This window comes from Lithobates pipiens, unplaced genomic scaffold (genome assembly GCF_037356315.1).
Source record: "Lithobates pipiens isolate NorthernLeopardFrog02 unplaced genomic scaffold, aLitPip1_a1.2 Scaffold_8, whole genome shotgun sequence".
Lineage (NCBI taxonomy): Eukaryota > Metazoa > Chordata > Amphibia > Anura > Ranidae > Lithobates > Lithobates pipiens.
The window spans coordinates 390,939,436-390,965,010 of NW_027507903.1; the positions used below are offsets into that span (position 1 = coordinate 390,939,436).

General features: G+C 48.2%; 1 protein-coding gene across 4 annotated transcripts in view; it reads left to right on the forward strand.

Annotated features, from left to right (window-relative positions):
• CAMLG (calcium modulating ligand) overlaps positions 1-25,575 on the forward strand; it is a 158,181-nt gene that overhangs the window by 95,704 nt on the left and 36,902 nt on the right. For all 4 annotated transcript variants that reach the window (XM_077473944.1, XM_077473945.1, XM_077473946.1 and 1 more), the window contains one exon: positions 12,480-12,545. In XM_077473944.1, coding sequence (XP_077330070.1) covers positions 12,480-12,545 — 66 coding nt within the window. The remainder of the gene's footprint in view (positions 1-12,479; positions 12,546-25,575) is intronic.

Consider the following 25,575-nt stretch of genomic DNA (forward strand, 5'->3'; position numbering starts at 1 on the left):
CCTTGTAGTCTCCCAGGCTGGCCATCGAGCGTGTGCAGACCTTAGTTACGTGCTGGGTCGGCCACAACATGCCCCTCAGGCTCCAGGGGCGGCCAGTGAGTGCAACGCTCCGGGGCACACATATGACCGGACTACTGATGTCCTTGTCACAGTGTTCCATGGCCAGCAGCCACCCCGTACTGCTCGAAGAGTGGGTCAGTGATGGGATGTTCCCAGCTCGTCCAGATGGTAAGTACAGCTCTCCCTGCCTCGGCGGGATTGAGCAGCTGGTCATTCCCTGGGAGATCGATTAGGGTGTCCCTCTCTTCTCTCCCTGTCCCTATTCCCCCCCCCGCCATGGGGGATGCTGCATGATGGGCTGCTGAGCGGTGTGTGTACCTGTAGCCAGGAGTCCCCTGGGGGGCTTTCACCTTAGATTGGGGGCTGCGCTGGGTGTCTGTGTCCCTGGGTGTCTGTGGTCTCCCCGCTGGGTGTCTGGAAGTCTGCATGTGCCTCAAGACACCTGGGAGCTGATGCTGGACACAGGCACCTGTAACTGAACGGTGCAGCACTCGGTTGGGGTGGCGAGTCCTTCTGTGGGGGCCCCTTAGTCTGCAGCAGCTAGGAGGGTGGGATTGTGCACCTGTCGTAAGTCCCCAAGGGTGGCAGATAGGGTGGGTCAGCATGGCTTCAGAAACTGGTGTTTCTTCCCCAGAACTCCCTGCAATTGCAACCGGCTCGTCTGCAAACAATGCAGTACCTTTGGACGCTTTGTCGGCGGTCCTTGAAACGTTCGTTGCCAGGGTGGAGGTGGTGTGCTTCCTCCGGGGAGAGCTCTGATTCAGGTGACCCTGACTAGGACCGATCGGACATTGATGAGTTCCCATCCGGGTCCGTGGAAGACAAAGCTCTAGTTGGAGCACTTATCACAGCTGTGCGTGATACCGTGAAAATTCAGGATACAGTAGGTTTCCCCGCTGAAGTAGCGGTCCCCTTTGGGTCCCGTAAGCCAGCCCGTACACCTAAGGTGTTTCCGTATCTGACTTATTTAGATAAGTTCCATATGCAAGGAACGGGGAAGCCCAAAACTGACCTTTTCGATCCCTAAAAGAATGGCGGAGCGCTACCCCTTTGAAGAGAGCCTTCTTAAAAAATGGTCGGCTCCACCGGTCGTGGACCCCCCAGTATCCAGGTTAAACAAAGTAACCATGATCCCGGTAGAGGGGATTCCTGCATTTAAGCACCCTACTGACAGGAAGGCAGAGGCAGTGGCCCGTTCCTTGTTTACAGTTGTGGGGTAAGCAATATGACCAGTATTGGCCACACCACCTGTGTCGCAGACACTTACTGAATGGGCAAAACTTTTGCACCGCAAATTGGAGAAGTAGCAGGCTACTCCCGTCTGCGTGGAACTAGCAGACCAGTTAGTACACGGCCTTAAGTACGTTTGTGACGCGTCCCTGGATACGCTTCCCTTGCTGTCCAGGGCTTCAATGTCAGCAGTGGTGCTGTGGCGACTCAAACACTGGCTGTTCGCCTATTTGGCGAACCCAAAACTTTGTGGACCGTTGGCGCCATATTCGTGTGGCGCACACGGCCCACAATGCACTGCCCCATCGCAGTGTATTGCTAGCTCATGATTGGCCAAGCAGGCACTGTGACCCCGCATGCTTGGCCAATCACAGCGCCGGCAGTGAGGAGAGCCATAATTGGCCACAGGCAGGATGCCTGTGGCCAATTATAGCTCAGGGAGGTTTAGTACACGCCCCACACTATATAAGGCCGCCAGCGCGGCGGCCTTGCGTAGTGTGTTGGTGTGCAGGGGAAGAGCAGGATAGGCAGGGACAGTGTCATTTTGCTTGTGAACCTAGTGCTGTTACAGTGGGTGTTGTGTGCCTCCTGCACAGTATACACCTGAAGATACCCCTTATTGCTGGTGGTGTTCTGTTTCTGTAACACAGGCATCTGCAGCATTTACAGAGGGTGTAGTGTGCCACCTGTACAATTGCTGGTGGTGTTCCGTTTCTATACCACAGGCTTCTGGAGCAGTAACAGTTGGTGTATTGTGCCACCTGCACAGTATACACCTGAAGCTACCTCCAGTTGCTGGTGTTGTTCTGTTTCTATACCACAGGCATCTAGAGCAGTTAGTCGGTGTATTGGGCCTCCTACACAGTATACACCTGAAGCTACCCCCAATTGCTGGTGTTCTCATCTCCCTGCAGGCGATTAGTATGTCTGGAAGGTCAACAAGGAGAGGCAGACAGTCACTAGCCAATAAAAGAGGGCAACAGTGCTATTCGTGGACACGGTGCATTGTCATCAGCACGTGGCCATGGGACATGCTTGTCCTTATTTTCGGCAGTTGGATGTGTTGAGCTGCAACATGCCAAAGACTTGGTAGAGGGGATGACCAAGCCCTCTTCATCCTCCTCATCCTCTCTCACCCAGGCTCAGGGTACTGGCAAAGCAGCTGCCAACGTGTCCTCTTCCCTCGTCTCAATGGCATCAGTCACTCCTTCCCTAGACCCACCATGTCCTCCTGAGGGGTCCCCCGAACTGTTTGAGGACAGTGTTGGGTACATGCTCCAGGGGGATGCCCAGCGTTTTGAAGGCTCTGATGATGATACCAAGCAGAGGAAGGCAGTAGCGTGAGCCCAGAGAGAGGATGCTCAAGAAGGACAGCAATGTGGCAGTCATGTTCCACCAGCTGCAGCATACTGCCAGGTTTGCTCCAGTGATGAGGAGGGAGGGGATGATGAGGTCACGGACTCCACGTGGGTGCCTGATAGGAGAGAGGAGGAGGCACATCTCCAATGAGGCAGGATGCCCTCCAGGGACCAGCTTAAGGGCAGCACACCGACTGAATCACACCGCAGAGCTCTGCCTGTGCAGGGTGCTGCCTCTGCTCGTTATTCCAAAAGATCTTTGGTGTGGGCCTTTTTTGAGACGAGTGCATCAGATTGCACCGCTGCTACTTGCAACATATGTCTCAAGCATATCTTGTGTGGCCAAAACATCAGCCGCTTGGACACCACATGCTTGACCAGACATATGTTGACCTGCCATGCAGCTTGTTGGCAAGCGTACCTTTAAAGACCTACACCATAGAACAAAGCGGAACTCTCCTTGCACCTCATCAGCTGGGATCTCCAACCCCACTAGACCTTAAGTCCTCTCTGAAACCTGCACCGAGAGGAATGAAGGTGTAGAATTGGGTGTGTCACAGCCAAGTACTTGCGGGCACTCTGCTAGCAGTACACAGACGTCCGATTGTACCAGGCAAATTTCCCAGCCCAGCGGTTGAATGCTAGCTTGGCTAAATTGCTAGCACTTCAACTGCTGCCTTTTCAGTTGGTAGACTCTGCCTCCTTTCGTGAGTTTGTGCAATGTGCGGTTCCTCATTGGCAGGTTCCCAAACGCCACTTTTTCTCACGGAAGGCGATTCCGGCTCTCTACCGACATGTGGAAGACAATGTCCATGCCTCGCTGGACAGGGCGGTCAGCGGTAAGGTGCATATTACCGCTGACTCATGGTCCAGCAGGCATGGACAGGGACGTTACCTATCTTTCATGGTGCATTGGGTCGCTCTTCTGGCAGCTGGGAAGGATGCAGGACAAGGTGCAGTAGTGTTGGAGGTTGTTCCGCCACAACGCCTCCAAAATGCTACTATTGGTTGTGACACACCTCTCTCCTCCACCCCCTCCTCTTCTTCCTCCATGGCCTCTTCCAGTGCTCTGTCCTCAGAACCAGCGGTGCTCCGTAGGCGTTCCAGGGGCTACGCAAGTACGCAGGCAAAACGATGCCATGCCGTGCTTGCGCTGGTTTGTTTGGGGGACAGGAGCCACACTGGGGCGGATGTTTTGTCAGCTCTGCAGGGGCAGGCCGAGAGGTGGTTGACGCCACGCCAGCTTAAGCCAGGAATGGTGGTTTGCGACAATGGCACCAACCTCCTCTCCGCCCTCCGACAGGGACAACTGACCTATGTGCCCTGTGTGGCTCACGTCCTTCACCTGGTGGTGCAGCGGTTCTTGGGCAGGTACCCGGACTTAGAGGATGTCCTGAGGCAGGCCAGGAAAGTCTGTGTGCATTTCTGCCAATCATATAATGCCAGTGCTTGGCTGGCTGAGCTCCAAAAGGAGTTCAACCTGCCTAAGAACCGCCTTATATGTAACATTGGCCATGCTGCAGCGGCTGCACACGCAGCAGAGGGCCATCAATGAGTACCTGTGCGACTACGGCACCAGGACAGGATCAGGGGAGCTCGGTTTTTTTCACCACTCCAGTGGGGCACATTTGAGGAGGCCATGAGGATGGTGAGCAGTGACAGTGCATGCATCAGTGACACTGTACCTCTTGTTCACCTCTTGGAGCATACGCTGTGTGGAATAATGGACAGGGCACTTGAGGCAGAACAGAACCAGGAAGAGGACGACTTCCTTGCCTCTCAAGGCCCCCTTTATCCAAGCAGTGTTTCTACTGTCCCACCCATGACAAAGGAGGAGGAAGATTGTGTCAGCATTGAGGTGGAGCCTGGCACTTGGCATCAGCAGCAGCAGTCTTTTAGGGATGATTTACAGTCCCAAGAAACCCATGGATTTGTACGTGGTTGGGAGGATGTGGCTGTGGATCATGTTGTCCTTAGTGACCCAGAGGACTCTGGACCAAATGCCTCAGCTAACCTACGCTGCATGGCCTCCCTGATCCTGCAAAGCCTGCGGAAGCATCCTCGTATTCTTTGGATCAAAGAGAGGGATCATTACTGGCTGGCAACTCTCCTTGATCCACGATACAAGGGTAAGGTTGCGGACCTTATCTTGCCGTCGCAGAGGGAGCAGAGGATGAGACATCTCTGGGAGGCCTTGCAGAAAGGTCTGTACAACGTGTTCCCAGAGACTGGGAGGTTACAAACTCCTGGTCCTGCACAAGGTGTTGCTGAGGCTTCGATCAGTCACAGAAGGAGCCGTGGAGAAGGTGGCCATCTGGCTGATGCGTTCAGACAATTTTTTTAGTCCGCAGCCCCAAGGTATGATCGGTTCCAGCAACCATCGCCAGCGTCTGATTTACATGGTGCAGGAATACCTAGGGGCAAGGTCAGACTTGGACACCTTTCCCACCGAAAATCCTCTGGCTTACTGGGTCTTGAGGCTGGATCACTGGCCAGAGCTTGCACAGTATGAAATTGAGCTACTGGCCTGTCCTGCATCCAGCGTTCTTTCGGAACGCACCTTCAGTGCTGCTGGAGGCTTTGTTACCAATCACAGGGTGTGCCTGTCCACCGACTCGGTTGATCGACTGACTTTCATAAAGATGAATCCGCTTTGGATCACCACCAGCTACCAAGCACCTGAAGCTGATCTAAGCGAATAATTTTTTTGGAAATGTCACATCCCTTCAAGACTGCCTATGCTGTGTGACTGTCCTGTTATGTTGACTAACTGTCCTCTTCCTCAATGATCCTGCTGATAGCTTGGAAGAAAATTTTTAGTTCTGGGTGCCGCCATCAGTGGCTAAGGCCCAATTTTTCAGCCCCTGTTTAACAGGGGCGTGTAATGACAATTGCAATGCTTTGCAGCAGGGGTCATTCCTGCACTCCAACTAGAGTATCTGGGAGAGGTTGCAGTGTCATGGCACCATTGCCTAAGGCCCAATTTTTCAGCCCGTTTAACCACTTAAGCCCCGGACCAATTGTCAGCCTAAGGACCAGAGGTTTTTTTACAATTTCGCACTGCACTGCTTTAACTGGTAATTGCGCGTCCATGCAATGTTGTACCCAAACAAAATTTTGCATCCTTTTCTTCCCACAAATAGAGATTTCTTTTGATGGTATTTGATTGCCTCTACAATTTTTTTTTTTTTTACGATATAAAAGGAAAAGACTGAAAATTTTGAAAAAAAATGATATTTTCTACTTTTTGTTATAAGAAAAATCGAATAAACTAAATTTTAGTCATACATTTAGGCCAAAATGTATTCAGCCACATGTCTTTAGTAAAAAAAAATGTCAATAAGCGTATATTGGTTTGTGCAAAAGTTATAGCGTCTACAAACTAGAATACATTTTTTGGAATTTACACAGCTTTTAATTTATGACTGCCTATCTCATTTCTTGAGGTGCTAAAATGGCAGGGCAGTACAAAACCCCCCCAAATGACCCCATTTTGGAAAGTAGACACCCCAAGGAAATTGCAGAGGGGCATGTTGAGCCCATTGAATATTTTTTTTTTTTTGTCCCAAGTGATTGAATAATGACAAAAAAAAAGTTTACAAAAAGTTGTCAGTAAATGATATATTGCTCACACATGCCATAGTTATATGTGGAACTGCACCCCAAAATATATTCTGCTGCTTCTCCTGAGTACGGGGATACCACATATGTGGGACTTTTTGGGGGCCTAGCCGTGTACGGCACCCCGAAAACCAATCACTGCCTTCAGGATTTCTAAGGGTGCAAATTTTTGATTTCACTCCTCACTACTTATCACAGTTTCGAAGACCATAAAATGCCAAAATAGCACAACCCCCCCCCCCCCCAATGACAGCATTTTGGAAAGTAGACACCCCAAGCTATTTAGTGAGAGGCATGTTGCCTATATTTTGCCACAAGTTGCGGAAATATTAGACTTTTTTTTTTTTTGCACAAAGTTGTCACTAAATGATATATTGCTCACACATGCTATGGGCATACGTGAAATTACACCCCAAAATAAATTCTGCTGCTTCTCCTGAGTACGGGGATACCACATGTGGGGGACTTTTTGGGAGCCTAGCCGTGTACGAGACCCCGAAAACAAAGCACCGCCTTCAGGATTTAAATATAAAACGCTACCGAAAAAACTGTTAGCGATCGCAGGGATCAGGCCTGACTCTGCGAACACTGCAGTTATGTGTTTAGTGTTTTGTAAGTGACAGTGATCGATCGATACTGCACTGGGCGGAGGGGTAAAACGCAGGTGCTAGCAGGTATCTGGGCTGATCCCGCTAACAATGTGTTTTTTTTTTTTTTTTTTTGGAACCCTAAACTGCTGGGGACGCTAGTATAGATCTGATCAGATATTGATCTGTTCAGATACTATACCACTACGGGAGGTGTATGCTTTGCGTGTGGGTGTTAGCGGTACTGGCACTAACCTAGCGCTGCCTGGGGCGACGCAGACCCTGACCCTAAAACCTAATTGATATCACCCGCCGGGTGATCAGGGGGTTAAACCTTTATTGGGTCATAAATGGTGGGTGCCCTGATGCTATAAAAAGAAAACTAACCAGAATCACCCGTAACACTTATATGGTGATCATGGTGAAAGGGTTAACTAGGGGCAATCAGGGGGGTTAAAATCTTTATTAGGTAGTATATGGGGGTCCCTGACGCTATAGAAAAACCTGATGGGGAACCTAACTAACTGGCTAGCCAGCATCACCAGTGACACTTATACGGTGATCGCTGGTGAAATGGTTAACTCTAGGGGCAATCAGGGGGTTAAAACCTTTATTGGGTAGTATATGGGGGTACCTAATGCTATAAAAACATGGCGGTGAACCTAAAAAAAATAACTAGCTACCTAGCGGCACCAGTGACGCTAATGCAGCGATCAGAAAAACTATTGCTTGTTGACACTGACAAAAGGGGGTGAAAGGGTTACCTGGGGGCAATCAGGGGGTTAAAACCTTTATTAGGTAGTATATGGGGGTCCGGATGATATATAAAAACCTGACAGGGAACCTAAATAACTAACTGGCTATCCAGTGTCACCAGTGACACTCATGCGGTGATCGCTGGTGAAAGGGTTAACTCTAGGGGCAATCAGGGGGTTAAACCTTTATTGGGGGGTTAGGGGGCTACCCTGGACCTAACACTAACTGCCCTGACACTTTTTACTGTCACAACTGACACTAAATGCAGTGATCAGTAAATAAATGATCACTGCAATCAGTGACGGGGGGGGGGGGTGATTTGTGTGCCTATGTGTACCTACGTGTCAGTGTAGTGATTGGTGCACTTACTATGTCCTCTCCTTGCAGTCCGGTCAAAAAGACCGCCCCGAGGAGAGTGACATCACTTTCTCCCTGCCTGTGTTTACACAACACAGGCAGGGGAAGCTTCTCATTCGCCAGGAGCGATCGAAAGGGGATGACCAGAAACAAACGGCCATCCCCTCATCCCGGATCGCTCCTGAAGCGAAACGGACGGCCGAAGCCAGCGGGAGGGGGTCCGACCGGACCCCCTCCCGCTGCAAGGCAAGCACGTACGGGTACGTGCTTGTGCCCGTGCATGCCATTGTGCCGACGTATATCTACATGCGGCGGTCCTTAAGTGGTTAACAGGTGATTTACCCCCCCGCCGCCACCTGCCATGATGCCGGCGCTCACACACTTCCCTGTTGAAAGAGGAAGGGGGGGGGGGCGCGGCTAAACGGTGTCAGACGCCGGCCACACATGGAGGAAGTAGTTTAGAGCTCTACAACAGAAGCTGCTGCCTGGCAGTGGAGGGACAGAGCAGAGTGGTTGCTGGTCAGGTTTGATGACACAAGCATTTCCCTTTTGACAACATTGTACTGTATAGCTAGGATTAATAGCAGTTATTGTACTGTACTATAGCCTAGCAAGTGTAACATTATTTTGCTGGTACTGCCTCTGCTTTGTACTGTAAGCTATGAGTGACAAAGGGACCAGGAACTCCTCTAAGGGTTCTAAGGGGTTAAGGGTATACAACAAACTAAAAACCCTTCCAAAAAGAATGTCTTCCTCCCCTGAGAGGTAAAAAGAAAAATACGGCCAGTCAGATGAGCCGTCAAGGGTAGAACACTTCTGTCCTTGTGTATTTCATACAAACAGGGTTTTTCTTCTACCATTTAAAAAATGATTGCTATAATGTCTCTTCATAGTAGGACTAAATATATCAGATTCCCATCTAGTCCTCTGGGCCCTTTTGTTGAGGTGCAGGAGGCTGGGGATCAGGTAGATCTTCCCAGATATTGGAAGATGCTTATCTTTCCTCTTCAGAGGCTTCTAACAGGGAGGGAGTAGCCGCACAAGTCAGGTGTCTGTCTACTCCCTTACTTAACCCTTTTGTTGCCTGCAGCACAGGCTCTTGAGGGAGGTATCCACCTCTAATAGGGTTCATTTGTACCCCCAAGGGGTTGGTGTATTTGACGCACTGTGTCTCACAGATGCTATGGCTTATACTTGGACTAGTGCATTTTTGCAGAGGTCCGTGGCTGAAATATTAATCAGCCGAAGCACCAGCTGAAAGTCAGTCAGCCAGCCAGTTTGTGTCCCTTCCTGGGGTACAACTATTAGAATGGATCAATACATCCAAAAGAGATAAAGCTCCCTTTACCAGTAAAAGGAGGTTCAAACAGTTCTCCTTTAATCGCACAGCCTCTCCTATGCCTTAGTTCCCAGGGGCAGCACCAGGATCTTGGGGGCAGAAAGCCCATAAAACAGAATACTAAGGCCTTCTCATGAGGGAGTACCCCCACTCGTTCGGGTGAGGAGAAAGGTCCTGCGATTCTCTAAGTCTGGCAGGAGCAATGTTAAGAGCTAAGGGATTTCTGCGATTTTCTTCTCTAGGTTACATCTAGAGTCTCAAGAGCCGGATGGCCCAGTCAGCTTTCGATCTGAGGGTCCGAGGTTCTGGTCCTGTTTGGGTGCTGCCTGTGGGGTCCTTGGAGCTGCTGATGCGGCAGTGTTTATGCAAGAGTGTCTGTCTCCTCAAAGAATGCTCCTAAGGTTCCGGAGAAGAAAAAAAAAGGGAAGAGGAAAGAAGAGGCTCTTTCTGGCCTCTGGATCAGCTGTTATCCCAGTCGGTGATATCAGAGATCCCCTTACTGGAACGGGTTTTTTTTTTGGCGCAAACCTTTTAAGGTCTCAGCGACAAATGGGGGAGGTCACTCGCATCCTTCGGTGGGCAGAGAGACATGTACCGGACCTGTTGGCCATTTACATCCCGGGAGTAGAAAACTGGCGAGCGGACTATCTAAGTCGCCAGATGCTGGACCCAGGAGAATGGTCGTTGCATCCGGAGGTGTTCAGGCTTCTGTGCCTGCGGTGGGGCATGCCAGATGTGGATCTCCTGTCCTCCCGACTCAGTCGGAAGGTGCAGAGATTCGTATACAGGGCAAGAGATTCTTGGATGGACGCGTTGGTGGCTCCATGGGATCAGTACTGACTGATCTACGCCTTTCCTCCGCTAAAACGGTTACCACGTCTGCTCCACAGAGCGTAGGCCGAGGGGATTCCAGTGATACTGATTGCCCCAGATTGGCCTCGGCATCCCTGGTATGCCGACCTGGTTCACCTGGTTGCAGATGCTCCCTGGCAGCTACAGATGCGAGAAGACCTTCTGTCTCAAGGTCCGATTCTCCATCCTGCTTTACCATCGCTGGTTTTAACGGCATGGCTGTTGAGAGCCAGGTGCTAAGGAACCGGGGCCTGTCTGACTCTGTGATTTCAACTATGTTGAGGGCACAGAAATCATCTTCTCGGAAGATATACCATCATATATGGAAGGCTTGTATCTCCATGTGTGAGGAGATGGGGTGGCGTCCCCGCACCTATTCAGTTTCCAGGATCCTGCTGTTTCTACAGCGAGGCGTAGACCAGAAACTGGCTTTAAGCACCATTAAGGGACAGATATCAGCTTTGGCTGTTATTTTTCCAACGACCCCTAGCGTTTCACTCTCTAGTGAGCACTTTTGTACAAGGGGACCAGCATGTAGTTTCTCCGGTGCGTCACCCTTGCCCCCGTGGGATCTGAACCTGGTGCTATCGGCACTTCAGAAACTGCCATTTGAGAACGTCAGGGAAATTCCCTTGTTGACTCTTTCTCAGACAGTGGTTTTCCTAGTGGTCATTACATCGGCCAGGAGGGTTTCGGAACTGTTGGCCTTGTCTTGCAAGTCGCCCTATCTGGTTATCCACAAGGATAAGGTGGTGTTTGGTCCGCAACCTTCTTTTCTACCGAAGGTGGTTTCGGCTTTTCAGATCAATGAAGACATTGTGTTACCATATCTGTGTCCTAAACCGACACATCCTAAGGAGGTGGCCCTCCATTCCCTGGATGTGGTCTGGTCTCTAAGGGTATATTTGTCTACCACGGCTCCCTTCCGGAACTCAGACTCTGTTTGTTTCGGTAGCTGGTCCGAAAAAAGGGATGGCGGTCTTGGCCACCATTTCCAGGTGGATCAGACAGATTGTGGTCCAGGCCTACACCTTGAAGGGGCAGTTGCCCCCCTTTCCTGTCACGTCCCATTCCACCAGGGAAATTGGGACCTCTTGGGCTTTCCGACATCAAGCGTCAGTCGCTCAAGTGTGTAAGGCGACTTGGTCATCCGTTCACACCTTTACAAAGTTCTACAAAGTGTATGTAAGCGCATTGTCTGCCTGCTTTGGCCACAAGGTTTTGCAGGCGGCCGTTTAATGTTGCAATGCTACACTCTTTCTTCTGTTAAAGTTATTTTTGAGTGTTAATGGACTGTTGCATTTGTTGACCGAAAGGTCTGATGTGGTTAGTTAACATGACGACTCCCCTGTTTAGGGAGCACCGCTGGTTGTGGCTGTTCCCACCCCTCGTTATGACACTGCTTGAGGACATCCCTACGGTCAAGATTACTGGAGCTGTGTCCGTCAATGAATGAAAGAGAAAATAGGATTTTTGTACTCCCCGTAAAATCCTTTTCTCTGAAGTTCTTTGAGACACAGCACCCCCCCTCCTATGTTTTACGTTATACTGCTTGTTGACATACTGAGCTGCAGGAAGCAGGCTGAGGGGTTATTACCAGAGGGACCGCCCCCTGGGCGGAACAGTAAAGTTCTGTTGTTTTTTCACATGTATTGCATGTTCTGCCTAGTCCTCTCCTGAAGGCGGATGCCCTCTTAGCCTCATCGGCCATGTGGAGAGGCATAGCCTGATCGCTTGGAGCTCGAGCACATGATCGGCAACTTGGATTCCTCCCCCGACAATAGGCCCTGGGGCGACTGTACTCCCAGTACTCTACCCTACTAGCTGGTCAGGCTGGTGTCCGTTGTGATCACTGTCCAATGTAGAGGTAGGAACGACTTCCCGAACCGAATTGTCAGGGATCTCAGCCACGGTCAAGATTACTGGAACTGTGTGTGTCAATGAACTTCAAAGAAATGGATTTCACGGTGAGTACAAAAATCCTATTTTATTTTTTTTGCCTTGGTTTGCACTGTTCCTATTACTTGCCTTATTATGTCTGACTTTTTGGTGTGGTGCGTTTTTTTTGTTTTTTATGACTTTTTTATTGGGGTCTGCCATTCCTTTCACCTTTTTGGATCATTATATGGCTTTTATTTCATAGTGTGGAATGTACATCTATATTTACATATAATGTTTTGAAGAAGCTCATTTGTGTTCCTTTATTAAGTGGGAAATGCCAATACCTACTGTTTTTTGCAGTATTTATTTAGAAAAATCAGTGGTGCTTTAATCATCATCTCTTCTAACTGGCTCTGACTTATTTTTTTTCTTTTACAGTCAATATTTGCTCCATTCCTCACATTGCAACTTGCATTCATGGGACTGTCCAAATATTTTCCAAAGGTAAGTATTTTTTATTGCTTTGTATTAATGTACAGTGCCTTGGAAAAAAGTATTCATACCCCTTGACATTTTTCTATATTTTGTCACGTTGCAACCAAAAACGTAAATGTATTTTTTTATTTTTATTTTTTGAAAAAAAAATTTATTGAAGAAATGAGAATACAATATATACTTATCTCCTGCGCAGGGGATTTCAGGCAGTAAAATGCTTGACAGGCATGACAATATACAAGAAACAAATTCAGGACCCCTCCGGGAGAGGGAGAAGTCCTGAGTTAAACAACATCCAGGGTGTTCGGTGGGTGTCAACCATTGTCCCAAGCCATAAAAACCGAAAGACAGGTAACAATAGGGCTTCCGGACAATAACAAAACCTCCATCTAAAAAAAGAAAATTGACACGAAAGCTATTGAAAATATCCGGTAGGCGTACCGAGGCACCGACACCCCAACTGGGATCACACTGTGCTGGAGCCTCGGGGCCCTCCACACCTGAAGAAGGAACGGGGGGCCTTGTTGCCCAACTTTAGCAAAAAATATGTCTGGATCAATATTATACCAAAAAGAAGACAATTGAACCTGGTATGGGCCCCTGAATGTCTCAGATGCTACCATAGCTGAAGGCAACGTGTAAAGTTGAGACCCAGGAGCATTCAGACAAGTAATGCGCAACTATCCATTTTATGGTCATTGAGAAAAAAGCCTACCAAGGCCTAACCTGAGAACTAATATTCCCCATTTCCCAGACCAGCTGGGCTTGAGGGAGGAGGAGACAAAGAGGAGAGAAAGATTAAGAAATAGAAAGGAAAGGGAAGAAAGTTTCAGAGAAGGGTGCCTAAGCCAAGGAGAGTGTATGGGAGCCAATGTACTTGGCGGAACTGGGGGCTAAGTATGAAAAGAGACATGAACCCGGTCTTAGAGGAGAATCCCAACAAAGTTGGCCCAAGGTTCCCATACCCTTTTAAATTTGTCCATTTTGTCTAGGATGGAGCTAGACGTTTTTTCGTGAAACAATATCCAAGTAATTTTTTGTTTAAGCGAAGGGAAGGAAACCCTAGGTGATTTCCAGGATCTGGCTATCGTCAATTTAGCTCCAATAAAGATAAAATGGATCAGAACTCGACTATTTTTGGGTATCTTGGGTATCTGTTGATTCAGGAGGGCGATTGCTGGAGATTGAGGAATGGCTTGCCCAGTAACTTTACGAATAAGGCCAAAAGTCTTGTTCCAGAAGTTTCTGATTCTGGGGCATTCCCATAGAATGTGGAGGAGCGACCCTAGGTGGCCACATCCCCTAAAACAAAGGGGTGACGACTGGGGGAAAAATTTAGCTAGACGTGTCGGGACCAGGTACCAGCGGGTGAGCACTTTTTAATGTCTGCTTCCATCAGGGATGTGTTAAGGATCCCCCTGAAGGAAGTAGTGAAATGGGAGTGCCAAGAGTCTAAGTCCCACTCGATATCCAAATCACGTTCCCAGCTCAGCATGTATTGCGCTTTTTCCTTTGGATCGGCTAAAGCGGAGTAGATCAGGGAGATGCCCCCCTTCATGTCCGTGGCTGACGAGCACAAAAGTTCATAAGGGGAGACATGGAGGGGGAGGGGATGGTGGGAAGTCAGAGTGTGAAGGAAATGTGCTATTTGGTGGAACCTAAATCTTTCAGAGTCCGGCATTTCCAATTTAGAGATGCAGTGACTAAGTTTGAGCGGCCCGGATGGATTGAGAAAGTGTCCTATTCTGTAAAGGCCTTTGTCTATCCACCACTGGAATGCCCTGATATCCATCCCTGGTGGGAATGAGGGGTTATTGAAAAGATGAGTGAGAGGCTGCCATTTAGAGGTGAGGATGTTGGATTTATATACCGTGTCGCATAGAGCGAAGGAAGCCTCTCGAGTACACGTTAGATATCTGGTAGAGTTGCGCTGCCTGGTAGTACCACCAGAGGTTAGGTAGCCCAAGTCCGCCTTTCCGTCTAGGTCTGAACAACGTTGTCTTAGGGAGTCTGTGGTTAGACTTACCCCAGATGAATTTTATGATCGCAGACTGTAGGGTATGTATGTGAGATTTGGGTACCGGTATCGGTAGGGAGCGGAAGAGGGTACAGTATCCGAGGGAGGAGAGTCATCTTAATGGAGTTGACCCTCCCGACCCACGACAGCTTGTGGAGGGACCATTGCTCAAGGTCCTTCTTGAGTTTCAAAAACATGGGTGGGTAGTTATGTTTGTACAATTGTGCCATGGAGGGTGTGAGCTGAACCCCTAAGTAGGGAATGGAAGAGTTACTCCAGGAAAATGGGAAGTGCTCCTTGAGCCTGTGAACAAGGTCTGGGGATACAGATATATTGAGGGCTACCGATTTGGCCATGTTAACATGCAACCCTGAAACCTCTCCGAAGGTGCGGAGGAGTTGGAGGATGTTAGGAGTAGAGGTAAGGGGAGAGGTTATAAAGAGGAGGACATCGTCCGCAAACAAGGCGCATTTATGTGTTGAATGTCCGCACTTAACTCCCTGAATGTCTGGGTGGTTCCTGATGGAGATGGCTAAAGTTTCGATGCCGATGGCGAAGAGGAGGGGGGATAGCGGGCAGCCCTGTCTAGTGCCTTTCTGAATCGAAAAGGGTTCTGAAAGGTGGCCCTGAAGTCTGACCCGTGCCCTAGGTTGGGAATAAAGGGCTTCTAGGAGGAGAGTGAAGTGAGGGCCAAAGCCCCATCTGTCTAGCACGCCAAATAAGTACGGCCAAGTTATAGTGTCGAACGCTTTTTGCAGATCTATAGAAAGGAGGAAGCCTTCCTGTGGGGAACCCCCATCCCACCCCGATTTAAGCAGGGAAATGACGTCTACCGCTCGTCTTACCTAGTCCGGTCCTTGTCGCCCTGGAATGAAGCCTACCTGATCCTTATGGACATATGCCCCAATAAATGACCCCAAACGGTTCGAAAGAATTTTCGTCATGATTTTTAGATCGTTATTAATCAATGAGATGGGTCTGTAATTGCTAACTAGGCTCTGGTCTTTGCCCGGTTTAGGGATGACCGAGATGTATGCTAGGTTGGCTTCAGGATCCAGGGGAGATGCGGGGTTCAGGGAGTTAAAGAACCGGGCCAGATAAGGGGACAGAATTTCAGAGAAGGTCTTGTAATAAGGTGTGGAGAACCCATCAGGACCCGGGGCAGAGCCTTTCTTAAGGGTTTTAATGACCGCTAAAATTTCGGATTCTGAAATGGGGGCTTCCATCATTGAACAGTGTGCGTCTGAGATCTTGGGAAGAGGGATATTGTCCAGAAAAGTTATTAGGTTCTTGGCTAGTATAAAGCTTTGAGTAGAAAGCATGGAAAGCATTCAAGATGTGTTTTGGGTTTTGTGTTAGGGAGCCGGAAAGGGATTTGATTTTAGGGAGAGCCTGGGTTCTAAATTTGGGAGATAGCTTTGCGGCGAGGAGAGGGCCGAATTTGTCCGAATTGAGGTAAAATCTGCCATTCACCCATTGCATATGTCTTTCAGCACTAGATGTGAGGGCAGTGTTAAGGGCAAGTTTAGCTGCATCCAGAAGAGCCAAGAAAGAGGCAGTGTAATGTTTCTTATGCGCTTTGCTTAAGGCCTGGAAGTTTTTCTAAAGGTAAACAATGTCGATTTGCTTTTCGCGTTTGAGGCGTGAAGCTAGATGTATAAATTTACCCCTCATTACAGCTTTGTGTGCCCCCCAAAGTACCCCGGGGGAGATGTCTGTAGAGTCATTTAAGCGGAAGTATTCTTTGAGGTCCCTTTCCAGGGCAGTACGATGAGCTGGGTTGGATAGTAATGCTTCCTTCAATCGCCATTGTGGGGCATTTGCTTGGGATAGGCAGCCCGAAAGTGTCAGGGAAACCAATGAGTGATCCGACCAGGGAACCTCAACTATAACAGCGCGAGAAGCTAGGTGGATATCTGAGGAATGTAAAAAAATGTGATCAATGCGGGCGTAGGTTCTATGTGGGGCAGAAAAGTGAGTGAAGTCCTGGGCTGAGGGGTTAAGTTCTCTCCAAGAGTCAATCATACCCAAGGCATGAAAGAGCCTAGCAATGCTGAGACTCTGTTTGGATGGCCTTTTCAAGATAGCCCTATACTGGGCGAATTTGTCCAGCATATGATCGAAGGAGACATTAGAGTCGCCCCCTATGATAACCTTCCCCTCCAAATGAGGGGAGAGGAGGGTCGGCATAGAAAAGAAGAATTTAGCTTGGCCCTTGTTGGGGACGTAATATGACACGATAGAGAAGAGTGAGCCATTAATATGTCCCTTGACTAGTATATATCTTCCCTCCCCATCCCTGACCACCTGGGATAGGGAAAAAGGAGTGCGTTTCGAGATAAGGACAGCTACTCCCCTCTTCTTATCATCTGCATTAGCTAAGAAGAAAGTAGGGTAGTTTCTGTGCAGAAAGGAAGGGTTAAAGCTTTTAGGGAAATGCGTCTCCTGGATGAGGACGATGTCCAAGCTCTTACAATGATGGCTATGAAGTGCTTTGCGCCTTTTCATAGGGGAGTTTAAACCCTGAGTATTGTGGGATGCAATCTTAAGAGGGTGTTGTTTGGGAGTGTCGTCAGCCATGGACATGAGAGAAAGAGCGCGAATACATGCTGTCTGTAATTACCTGATCCGAGAAACCAATGGTCCCGAGCCGGTGGATGCGACCCAGTATCCTATAAGGTGATAGCCAAATCACTCTCCTTGGAGGCACCTGAAGGGGAAGAGAAACAAAAGAACCAGTAAGAAGGAAAGAATAGAAAGAGAGCGAGAAAAGGAAGGAGAGGAGGGAGAGCCCAGACGAGAAAAGCGGCTGGTCTCCCCCGGGGGGGGGGGGGGGGGGGGGATTGCAGGTCCAAACCTGCTCCGATGCCCTTGGAATAATCGGGATCGGTAGGAGGGCAACCCGCAAAGGGGTTGCGGTCCTGATGTCACCAAGGGGGGGTTAAGCCCCAGGGTCACAGCAGGTGGAGTGGCAAGCAGACCCGCTCCGGCCGTGCGGCTCTCGCCATCTAAAAAGTGACACCTGAAACGAAACAAAGTTAACATGAACGAGTAAATAACATATAGGAAGAACCATTCTAACTTCAATATAGTATCCATAATACCGGGTGAGGTCCGTATGAGGGGATCACCTAAGTCCCTTGGACAAGATGGAGGTCACCTAACTCGAGACAGGCAAATAGGGACTTGAGGGGACCCTCTGTAGAGGTGAAGGGGATAATGGATAAGGGGAAGGGAGGGTAGGGAGACTAAGGCCTTCCATAAAAAGCGATTTGGGGGAACCTCGGAGTCCTCAAAAAAGATGGAAAACAATAGTCAATAAGGAAAAAGAGGAGGGGGGGAGGGGGGTGTTACAAAATGTTCCAGGATGACTCAAAAGTCACAAAGGTGGGGACATCACTGTCCAGGGAACCATGTGAGGTGCAAAGAAAGAAACAGACCCTTGGAGGTCAAAACGGGGGTGTGATCATCTTGGGGGAATGGTATCCCGCTGTCTCTTTGGTTGCTGCTTGATCCATAGGGGGGTCAGTGGGCTTGATGGTGGGGGTCTTTTGGAAGAGCTCGGACGTGTCTCCATTTGTTCAGAAATGGACTCCTGAGCGATGAGCCCTAGGTGTAGGAGTAAGCGTTCGCCATTTTGGAAGTTCGTGAAGCTGTGGGATTTTTCCTTGTAGTGGAATTGAAGGCGGAAGGGGAAGGCCCATCTGTATTTAATCGTCTTCTGTGAGAGAACCTCAAGCAGGGGTTTTAGCGCTCTCCTTTTTTGGATTGTAGTGGGGGAGATGTCTGCAAAAATTTGAATTTTGGCTCCATTGAAAAAGATGTCCTCTGTTGCGTGATTTTTTCATTATTTCCTCTTTAACCCCATAAAAATGTGGCTTGACAATAATGTCTCGAGGGAGGCCATCTTGGTGGGGGGGTTGTAGAACTCTGTGTGCTCTGTCCAGTTCAAGCCTCTGGTCTGGGATGTCAGGGATAATTTCCCTAATCGGGGCTTTTACAGTGTCATGAACATCTTCTTGCGATTCCGGAATTCCTCTGATACGAAAGTTGTATCGCCTGCTTCTGTTCTCTAAATTGTCGATTTTTGAAAGGGCAGAGTCAAGCTGGTCTTGGAGTGTCTGAATACATGCAGTATTCTGGACCGTGCGGGCTGAGTTTTCATCCATTGCCTGCTCAATGTTATCGATTCTGGTTCCTAAGCTCTGAATGTCAGCCTTAATAGCTGAGGTAATTTGTGCAGCATTCTGGGCCAGTCCCATAGCCAACATGTCAGAGAAACTGTTCAGGAGCTGTGTCACGTCAGGGGGGTAGATGGGCTGAATGGGAGAAGCTTGTGGCGAATCAGCCATGCAGCTGGGAGCATTAGACAGCGGGGAGAATGGGTTCTCAGTCTGTAGCCTGCCCAGGAGGGATTCCGTGGATGCAGGAGAGGGGGATAGGTTCTGTAGGTTACTCACGGGCGCTGATGGAGTCATCCCAGGATTCTCCTTGTTTGTGGGGATTGCGGCCTCACCGCATGTTATTTTCGCGGTCGCCATCTTGGAAGGCTGATGGTCCGTCAGGCCGAAATGTAATTTGCGGCTAACGTCCTTCTTAGCGGGCTGCCCCTGCATTCAGAAAGCTGCCCTGGATCTTCCGGTGTACGGGGGGGGGGGGGTCTCCCCGGAGGTGTCCGCTGGGTATTGTAGCTGTAGTGAGCCGCGGATGGCCGGAGCGGTGCGGAGCTCCCGTTCAGGGCTGCTTCCCGGAAGTCCCGCGCTTGCGCACTCCAACGTAAATGTATTTTATTGTCATTTTATGTGATTGACCAACATGAAGTGGCACATTGTGAAGTGGAAGATAAATGTTTTTCTACTTCTTTTTACAAATGTCTGAAGTGTGGCGTGCGTTTGTATCCAACCCTGACACCCCTAACTAAAATCTAGTGGAACCAATTGCCTTCAGAAGTCTCCTAATTAATAAATACAGTCCCCCTGTGTGTAATTTTAATATAATTATAAATACAGCTGTTCTGTGAAGCCCTCAAAGGTTTGTTAGAGAGCCCTAGTGAGCAAATGGCATCCTGAAGGCCAAGGAACACACCAGACAGGTCAGGGATAAAGTTGTGGAGAAGTGTAACCACTTCAGCCCCAGAAGGATTTGCCCCGTTTAACCAGTTCCCGACCAGCGCACGCCGATGTACGTTGGCAGAATGGCACGGGCAGGCATATTGGCGTACAGGTACGTCCAATCTTTAATGCCGCCCTGCCGGCGGCGCGCTCGCGCGCTGGTCGGGACCCCCGTGAGTCCGGTCGCGGGTCCCGTGGACTCGATTGCCGCGGGCATACCTGCAATCGTCTCACGGGGCGGCTGAACGGAGAGATGCCGTTGTAAACGTTTTTTGCGCTATAAACAAAAAAAACGTATGAAGAAGAAAGGGATTTTTTTTTTTACTATAACTATCCCCAAAAAAGTAAAAAAACAATTTCTTCATTAGTTTAGGCCAATATGCATTCTTCTACATATTTTTGGTAAAAAAAAATCGCAATAAGCGTATTTTGATTGGTTTGTGCAAATGTTAGCGTCTACAAAATAGGGGATAAATGTATGGCATTTTTATTATTACTATTATATATATATTTTTATGCTAGTAATGGCAGTGATCGCATTTTTTAGCGGGACCGCAGATCAGACATTGACACTTATTTTTTATTTTTTTTGGGACCAGTGACATTTATACAGTGATTTCTGATTACTGTATAAATGACACTGGTTGGAAAGGGGTTAACACTAAGGGGCGATCAAGGGGTTTAATGCGTTCCCTGGAAGATGTTTCTAACTGGGGGAGTGGACTAACAGGGAGTACAGAGAGATCATTGTTCCTGATCATTAGGAGTGGACAATCACCCTGACAGAACAGGGATCTGTTTGTTTAGATTGACAGATCCCTGTTCGGGCTCTCTGTCGAGCGATCACGGGTGGCTGGTGGACATTGCTGCCACCGGCCACAAGCATCGGCTCTGACACCACCTGCCCACTGTATCTATTGCACGAAGCGACGTACACCTACAGCAATTTGCGCATCAGAGCCGACCTGTCGCCGTATAACTACGGCGGCAGGTCCGCAAATGGTTAAAGCAGGGTTAGGTTAAAAAAAAAAAAAAAAATATCTCAAGCTTTGAACATCTCATGGAGCACTGTTCAATCCATAATCCAGAAATGGAAAGCATATGGCACAACTGCAAACCTACCAAGGCATGGCCATCCATCTAAACTGATAGTCTGGGCAAGGAGAGCATTAATCAGAGAAGCTGCCAAGAAGCCCATAGTAACTGAAAGAGTTACAGAGATCCACAGCTAAGGTGGAAGAATCTATGCACAGGACAACGGTTAGTCACACATTCCACAAATCTAGCCTTTATGGAGAAATGGCAAGAAAAAAGCCATTGTTGAAAGAAAGCCATAAGAAGTCCCGTTTGCAGTTTGCGAGAAGGCACGTGGGGGACACAGCAAACATACGGAAGAAGGTGCTCTGGTCAGATAAGACCAAAATTTTTACTTTTTGGCCTAAAAGAAAAATGCTTTGTGTGGCAGATAATTAACACTGCCCATCAGCCTGAACACACCATCCCCACTGTGAAACGTGGTGGTGGTAGCATAATGTTGGGATGCTCTGCTTCAGCAGGGACAGGGAAGCTGGTCAGAGTTGATGGTAAGATGGATGGAACCAAATACAGGACAATCTTAGAAGAAAACCTGTTTGAGTCTGCAAAAAAAATGAGACTGGTATGGAGGTTCACCTTCCAGCAGGACAATGACCCTAAACCTACAGCCAGAACTACAATATAATGGTTTAGATGAAAGCTGTGTTTGCCCTTGTACACACAGTCGGAGATTCCGACAATCAAATCCGTCGGATTTTGTCCGACGGATCTTGTCCGAAACTGTTGCATACACACGGTCGGACAAAGTTGTCGGAAAATCCGATCTTTCAGAACGTGATGACGTAATTTCGTTACGATGGGACTATGTTCAGGCTAGTAGCCAATAGCTTTGATGTAGGAATTTGATCTGAGCATGCGTGGCACTTTGTCCGATCGGAATTCTCTACACATGATTGGAGTATGTCCGATCTGAGCATTTTGTCGGAAAATATTTCTGGCAAGTTGGAAAATTTGGTCCAACGGATATTCCGACAGAAACAGTCCAATGCAGACCACACACAGTTGGAATATCCAACAAAACGCTCCGATCGGACACATTCCGTCGGAATCTCCGATCATGTGTACAAGGGCTTAAACTGGCCCAGTCAAAGTCTAGACCAGATCCAAATGAGAATCTGGCAAGACTTGAAAATTGCTGTTCAGACACACTCCATCCAATCTGACAGAGATTGTGCTATTTTGAAAAGCTATTTTGCACTCTCTAGAAATGCAAAGCTGGTAGGCACATACCCATAATGACTTGCAGCTGTTATTGCAACAAAAGGTGGTACTACAAAGTATTAACTTGGGCTGAATACAAATGCACGTCACATGTTTCACATATTTGGGAATTTTTTTTAAAAACATTTAACATGGACACAATGCCTGCACTCATCCCCATTCCCCCCCCCCCCCTTACTGTGCCGGGATCCAGGCTAAAGTGTCATGTGAATCCTGTCAGCAGCTGGTGGGGGGTGCACATAGGTGTTGTACACCCACTGGTTGGCTAAGGTATCTGACAGCAGCTTGTCATGTGTTTTTTTTTTTTTTTTTTTTTTTTTTTTCCTTTTGCCTTCCTTCCCTTCTCTCCTTCTCTTGTCTCAAAAGAACCAGAGAGATCAAGGAGGAAGAAGAGGTGTCCATTGTGTACAAACAAATTTAAAGAAAGGTGGAACAAGCCCCTTTGCAAACCCTGTATTGATAAATTGGTTTACAAGGAGGCAACGGGGACATGCAAAGAATTGATTTCTGGCTTTAAAGAAATGAAGGCTATAGTATAGGCTAAGTCGATGCTGTCAAACCTTGAAACCCCAAAACAACCAGCCGCTGTCCCCCCCCCCCCCCCACTTCAGCCCCAGAGGTGGGTGAAGAATTGGGGTGGGTGGAGAGAGAGAATCAAATCCATTGGATGAGCTAAGTGAGGCAGCATTATCCAAAGATACTCCGAGCCAAGGGGCAAGGTCATCCAGTTACAGGCTCTCACTTGAGGAGGTGGATGCCTTATTGGGGGTGATCTATCAAACGCTAGAGATTAAAGAGCAGACCTCCTTATGGGCAGAGTTAAATTGTAATGCATTATTTAACCACTTCACCCCCGGAAGAATTTACCCCCTTCCTGATCAGAGCACTTTTTCTGATTTGGCACAGCTTCGCTTTAACTGACAATTGCACGGTCATGCGATGTTGTACCCAAACAAAATTGACGTCCTTTTTTTTCCCCACAAATAGAGCTTTCTTTTGGTGGTATTTCATCATCTCTGCGACAATTTCGAAAACACATTTTTTACTTTTTGCTATAATAACTATCCCCAAAAAATATTTTTTTTTATTAGTAATGGCAGCGATCAGCAATTTTTTTTTCCGTGACTTTGACATGGTGGACACATCAGACAATTTTGACACATTTTTGGGACCATTGGCATTAAAACAGCGATCGATGCGCAAGTCCCGCAGGCACGGTCACTGAGCTCGTGGCAGGCGCACGGGAAATGCAAAGTAACGTACAGGTACGTTACCTTGCCCAGCCATGCCATTCTGACGATGTATAAATACAGGAACCGGTCGGCATGTGGTTAAGCATTTCTCTACAATTTCCAAACTCATTATATACTGCTGGAGTGAAAAATCTAATGTTATTATTTATGGTATTGAGGTATGAACATGCACTACAGACCAGTGTTCATTTTGATGTCAAATTTTAATTTCAGTTTTAGTCTTCGTCTTTTGACTAAAATGGCATTTTAGTTTTAGTCCCATTTTAGTCTTTTGACTAAAATGCCGTTTAGGTGTATTTTAGTAATCTCAATTGTTTTAGTCGTATTTTAGTCGACGAAAATGTTTGTCGACTAAATCAACACTGGGTCAGAGTAAGCTGTCAGGAGGGGCAAGTGTTGCAGCTGCTCTTAACACTGCAGCCCCTGTGTATATTTCTAAGGAGGTTTTTTTCTTCAACCTTTTAAGCTTGAAGCAAAAGTTTGATGCTTTAATCGCATCCCAGAGTGGGATTAAGCGTAACAGATCCCCTTCCATTGCTCAGGACCCTCATACTGAGGAACTCGGAGCGAGAGGTGACGAATTTCTCTTAAGGACCAGAAAAAGGCTGATGTCTCCTCTTCCGAAGAACCTGATGTGGAGTATCAGGCACACAGGAAAGGTTGTTTAGTCGCTCACTAAATTGGTCCGCTCCACATTTTTGCTGCCGGTAATGCAGTCAGTTGATGAGCCCACTTCTGCTTTGGGTTCACTAAGCCCTCCCCCAATCTGTTCATGCTTTTCCTATCCATTCATGGTTAAGAAAGCTTATGTATTCTGAGTGAGGGCACCCAGATAAACAGGTTTTTCCTCTGAAAAAGTTCTCAATACTTCCTTCTATGGAGGAAGGGTTTTATGGGGAGTTCCCCCAAAAAAACCCGATATTTCTTGATCATACATCACGGGACACAGGAGCTCATTACATAGTGGGTTATATAGGCACCTCTGGTGATTGGACACTGGTTAACCCCAATTAAGGAGAATTCCTCCCCTATATAACCCCTCCCATATGGGAGGCACCTCAGTTTTTTTCGCCAGTGTCTATGGTGGTTGGTCACGTAAAACATGTGCTATGAAGAAAGCTCTGTGCAGGTCCCTATAACAGACCGGATCCATATCTCGGGTCGATATTTTGACTCCCAAGATGATATGGTACCCGGGCCTCGTCATCCGAAGAAACGAGGTTTGGCCTGTAAGTCCTCTCCTATTGGAAGACTGGGCTCTGGAAAAACCGGACTTGGTGTACTATTTACTTAGTGGCACGAAAGTTTCTAGTAGAGTCTTTTACAAGGTCCAGGTAGGAGGTTCTTCTGAGAAAGAACCCCAAAAAACCTGAAGGTTGGCACAACTCTGCCTGCCATGATGGGTGAAGGCTGGAATCTGTCTGTTTTCAGCAATTCCTGCGGCGAGGACAGGTAAGGGAAGTTTAATCCTATATAAATTATATTATGGATTTCTTCATTTGAGTAGTAGTATGTCTTACCTGGTTTCCACCACTAGAGGGAGTACGAGCAGCCTGATGCATACTTACATGCCTTTCAGTACACACGCTCAGTGAAGCCTGGTTTTCCAAATGACTCACGTCTCCACTGCAATCCCTGCCACAATAAAGGTAATACAGGGGTCCCATGTAGTCTGAGGGTCCCACGCAGCTCCAATGGCGATTCCCCCCCTGGATACCGGCGGTCCTCGTGCATGCGCGCCGAGCATGCTCCCAGGCTAATGGAGGAGAGGGGAGTGTGGTTGCGAGCCGTGCACGTCGGTGTGCACAGCACTGTACTGCGCAGGCGCCAGGCGGCAGTTTTAAAAAGCCCAGAGCATCAGGGGGCTGTAAGTGGAGACACAGGAGCTGTGGGCAGTAAGCATCCCAAGGGATTGGATCCAGGCAAACCTTAGAGACCTACTCAGCATCAGGTTGTGCAGTTTAAGCATATATATTTGTTGTGAGACTTTAAGCACAACAGTGATTGCACTTTGTACTAGTACCACTGCTTTGTAGCTTAGGACTATGTCTCCTCTTAAGAGGGTCTCAGGGGGAGGTAACAAGGGCACTGGTAAATCACCGCCTAGGTCCAAGGGTTCTAAAAATGCCTGCAAGTTACCACCCCCCCCCCCCCCCGGCAAGACTGGAGCCAGCCTCACAGGATGAGTCAGTGCCCCTGTCAGGTTTTGCAGCCTCTCCTAATGTCTCAGCCCCGGTATACGTCACTGAGGACTCCCTTAGGGCTACATTGGAGGGTTTTGAAGGGAGAATCATGAATTTTATTTCAGCTTCCCTCAAAGATGGCAGGAAAAGGGGTAGATC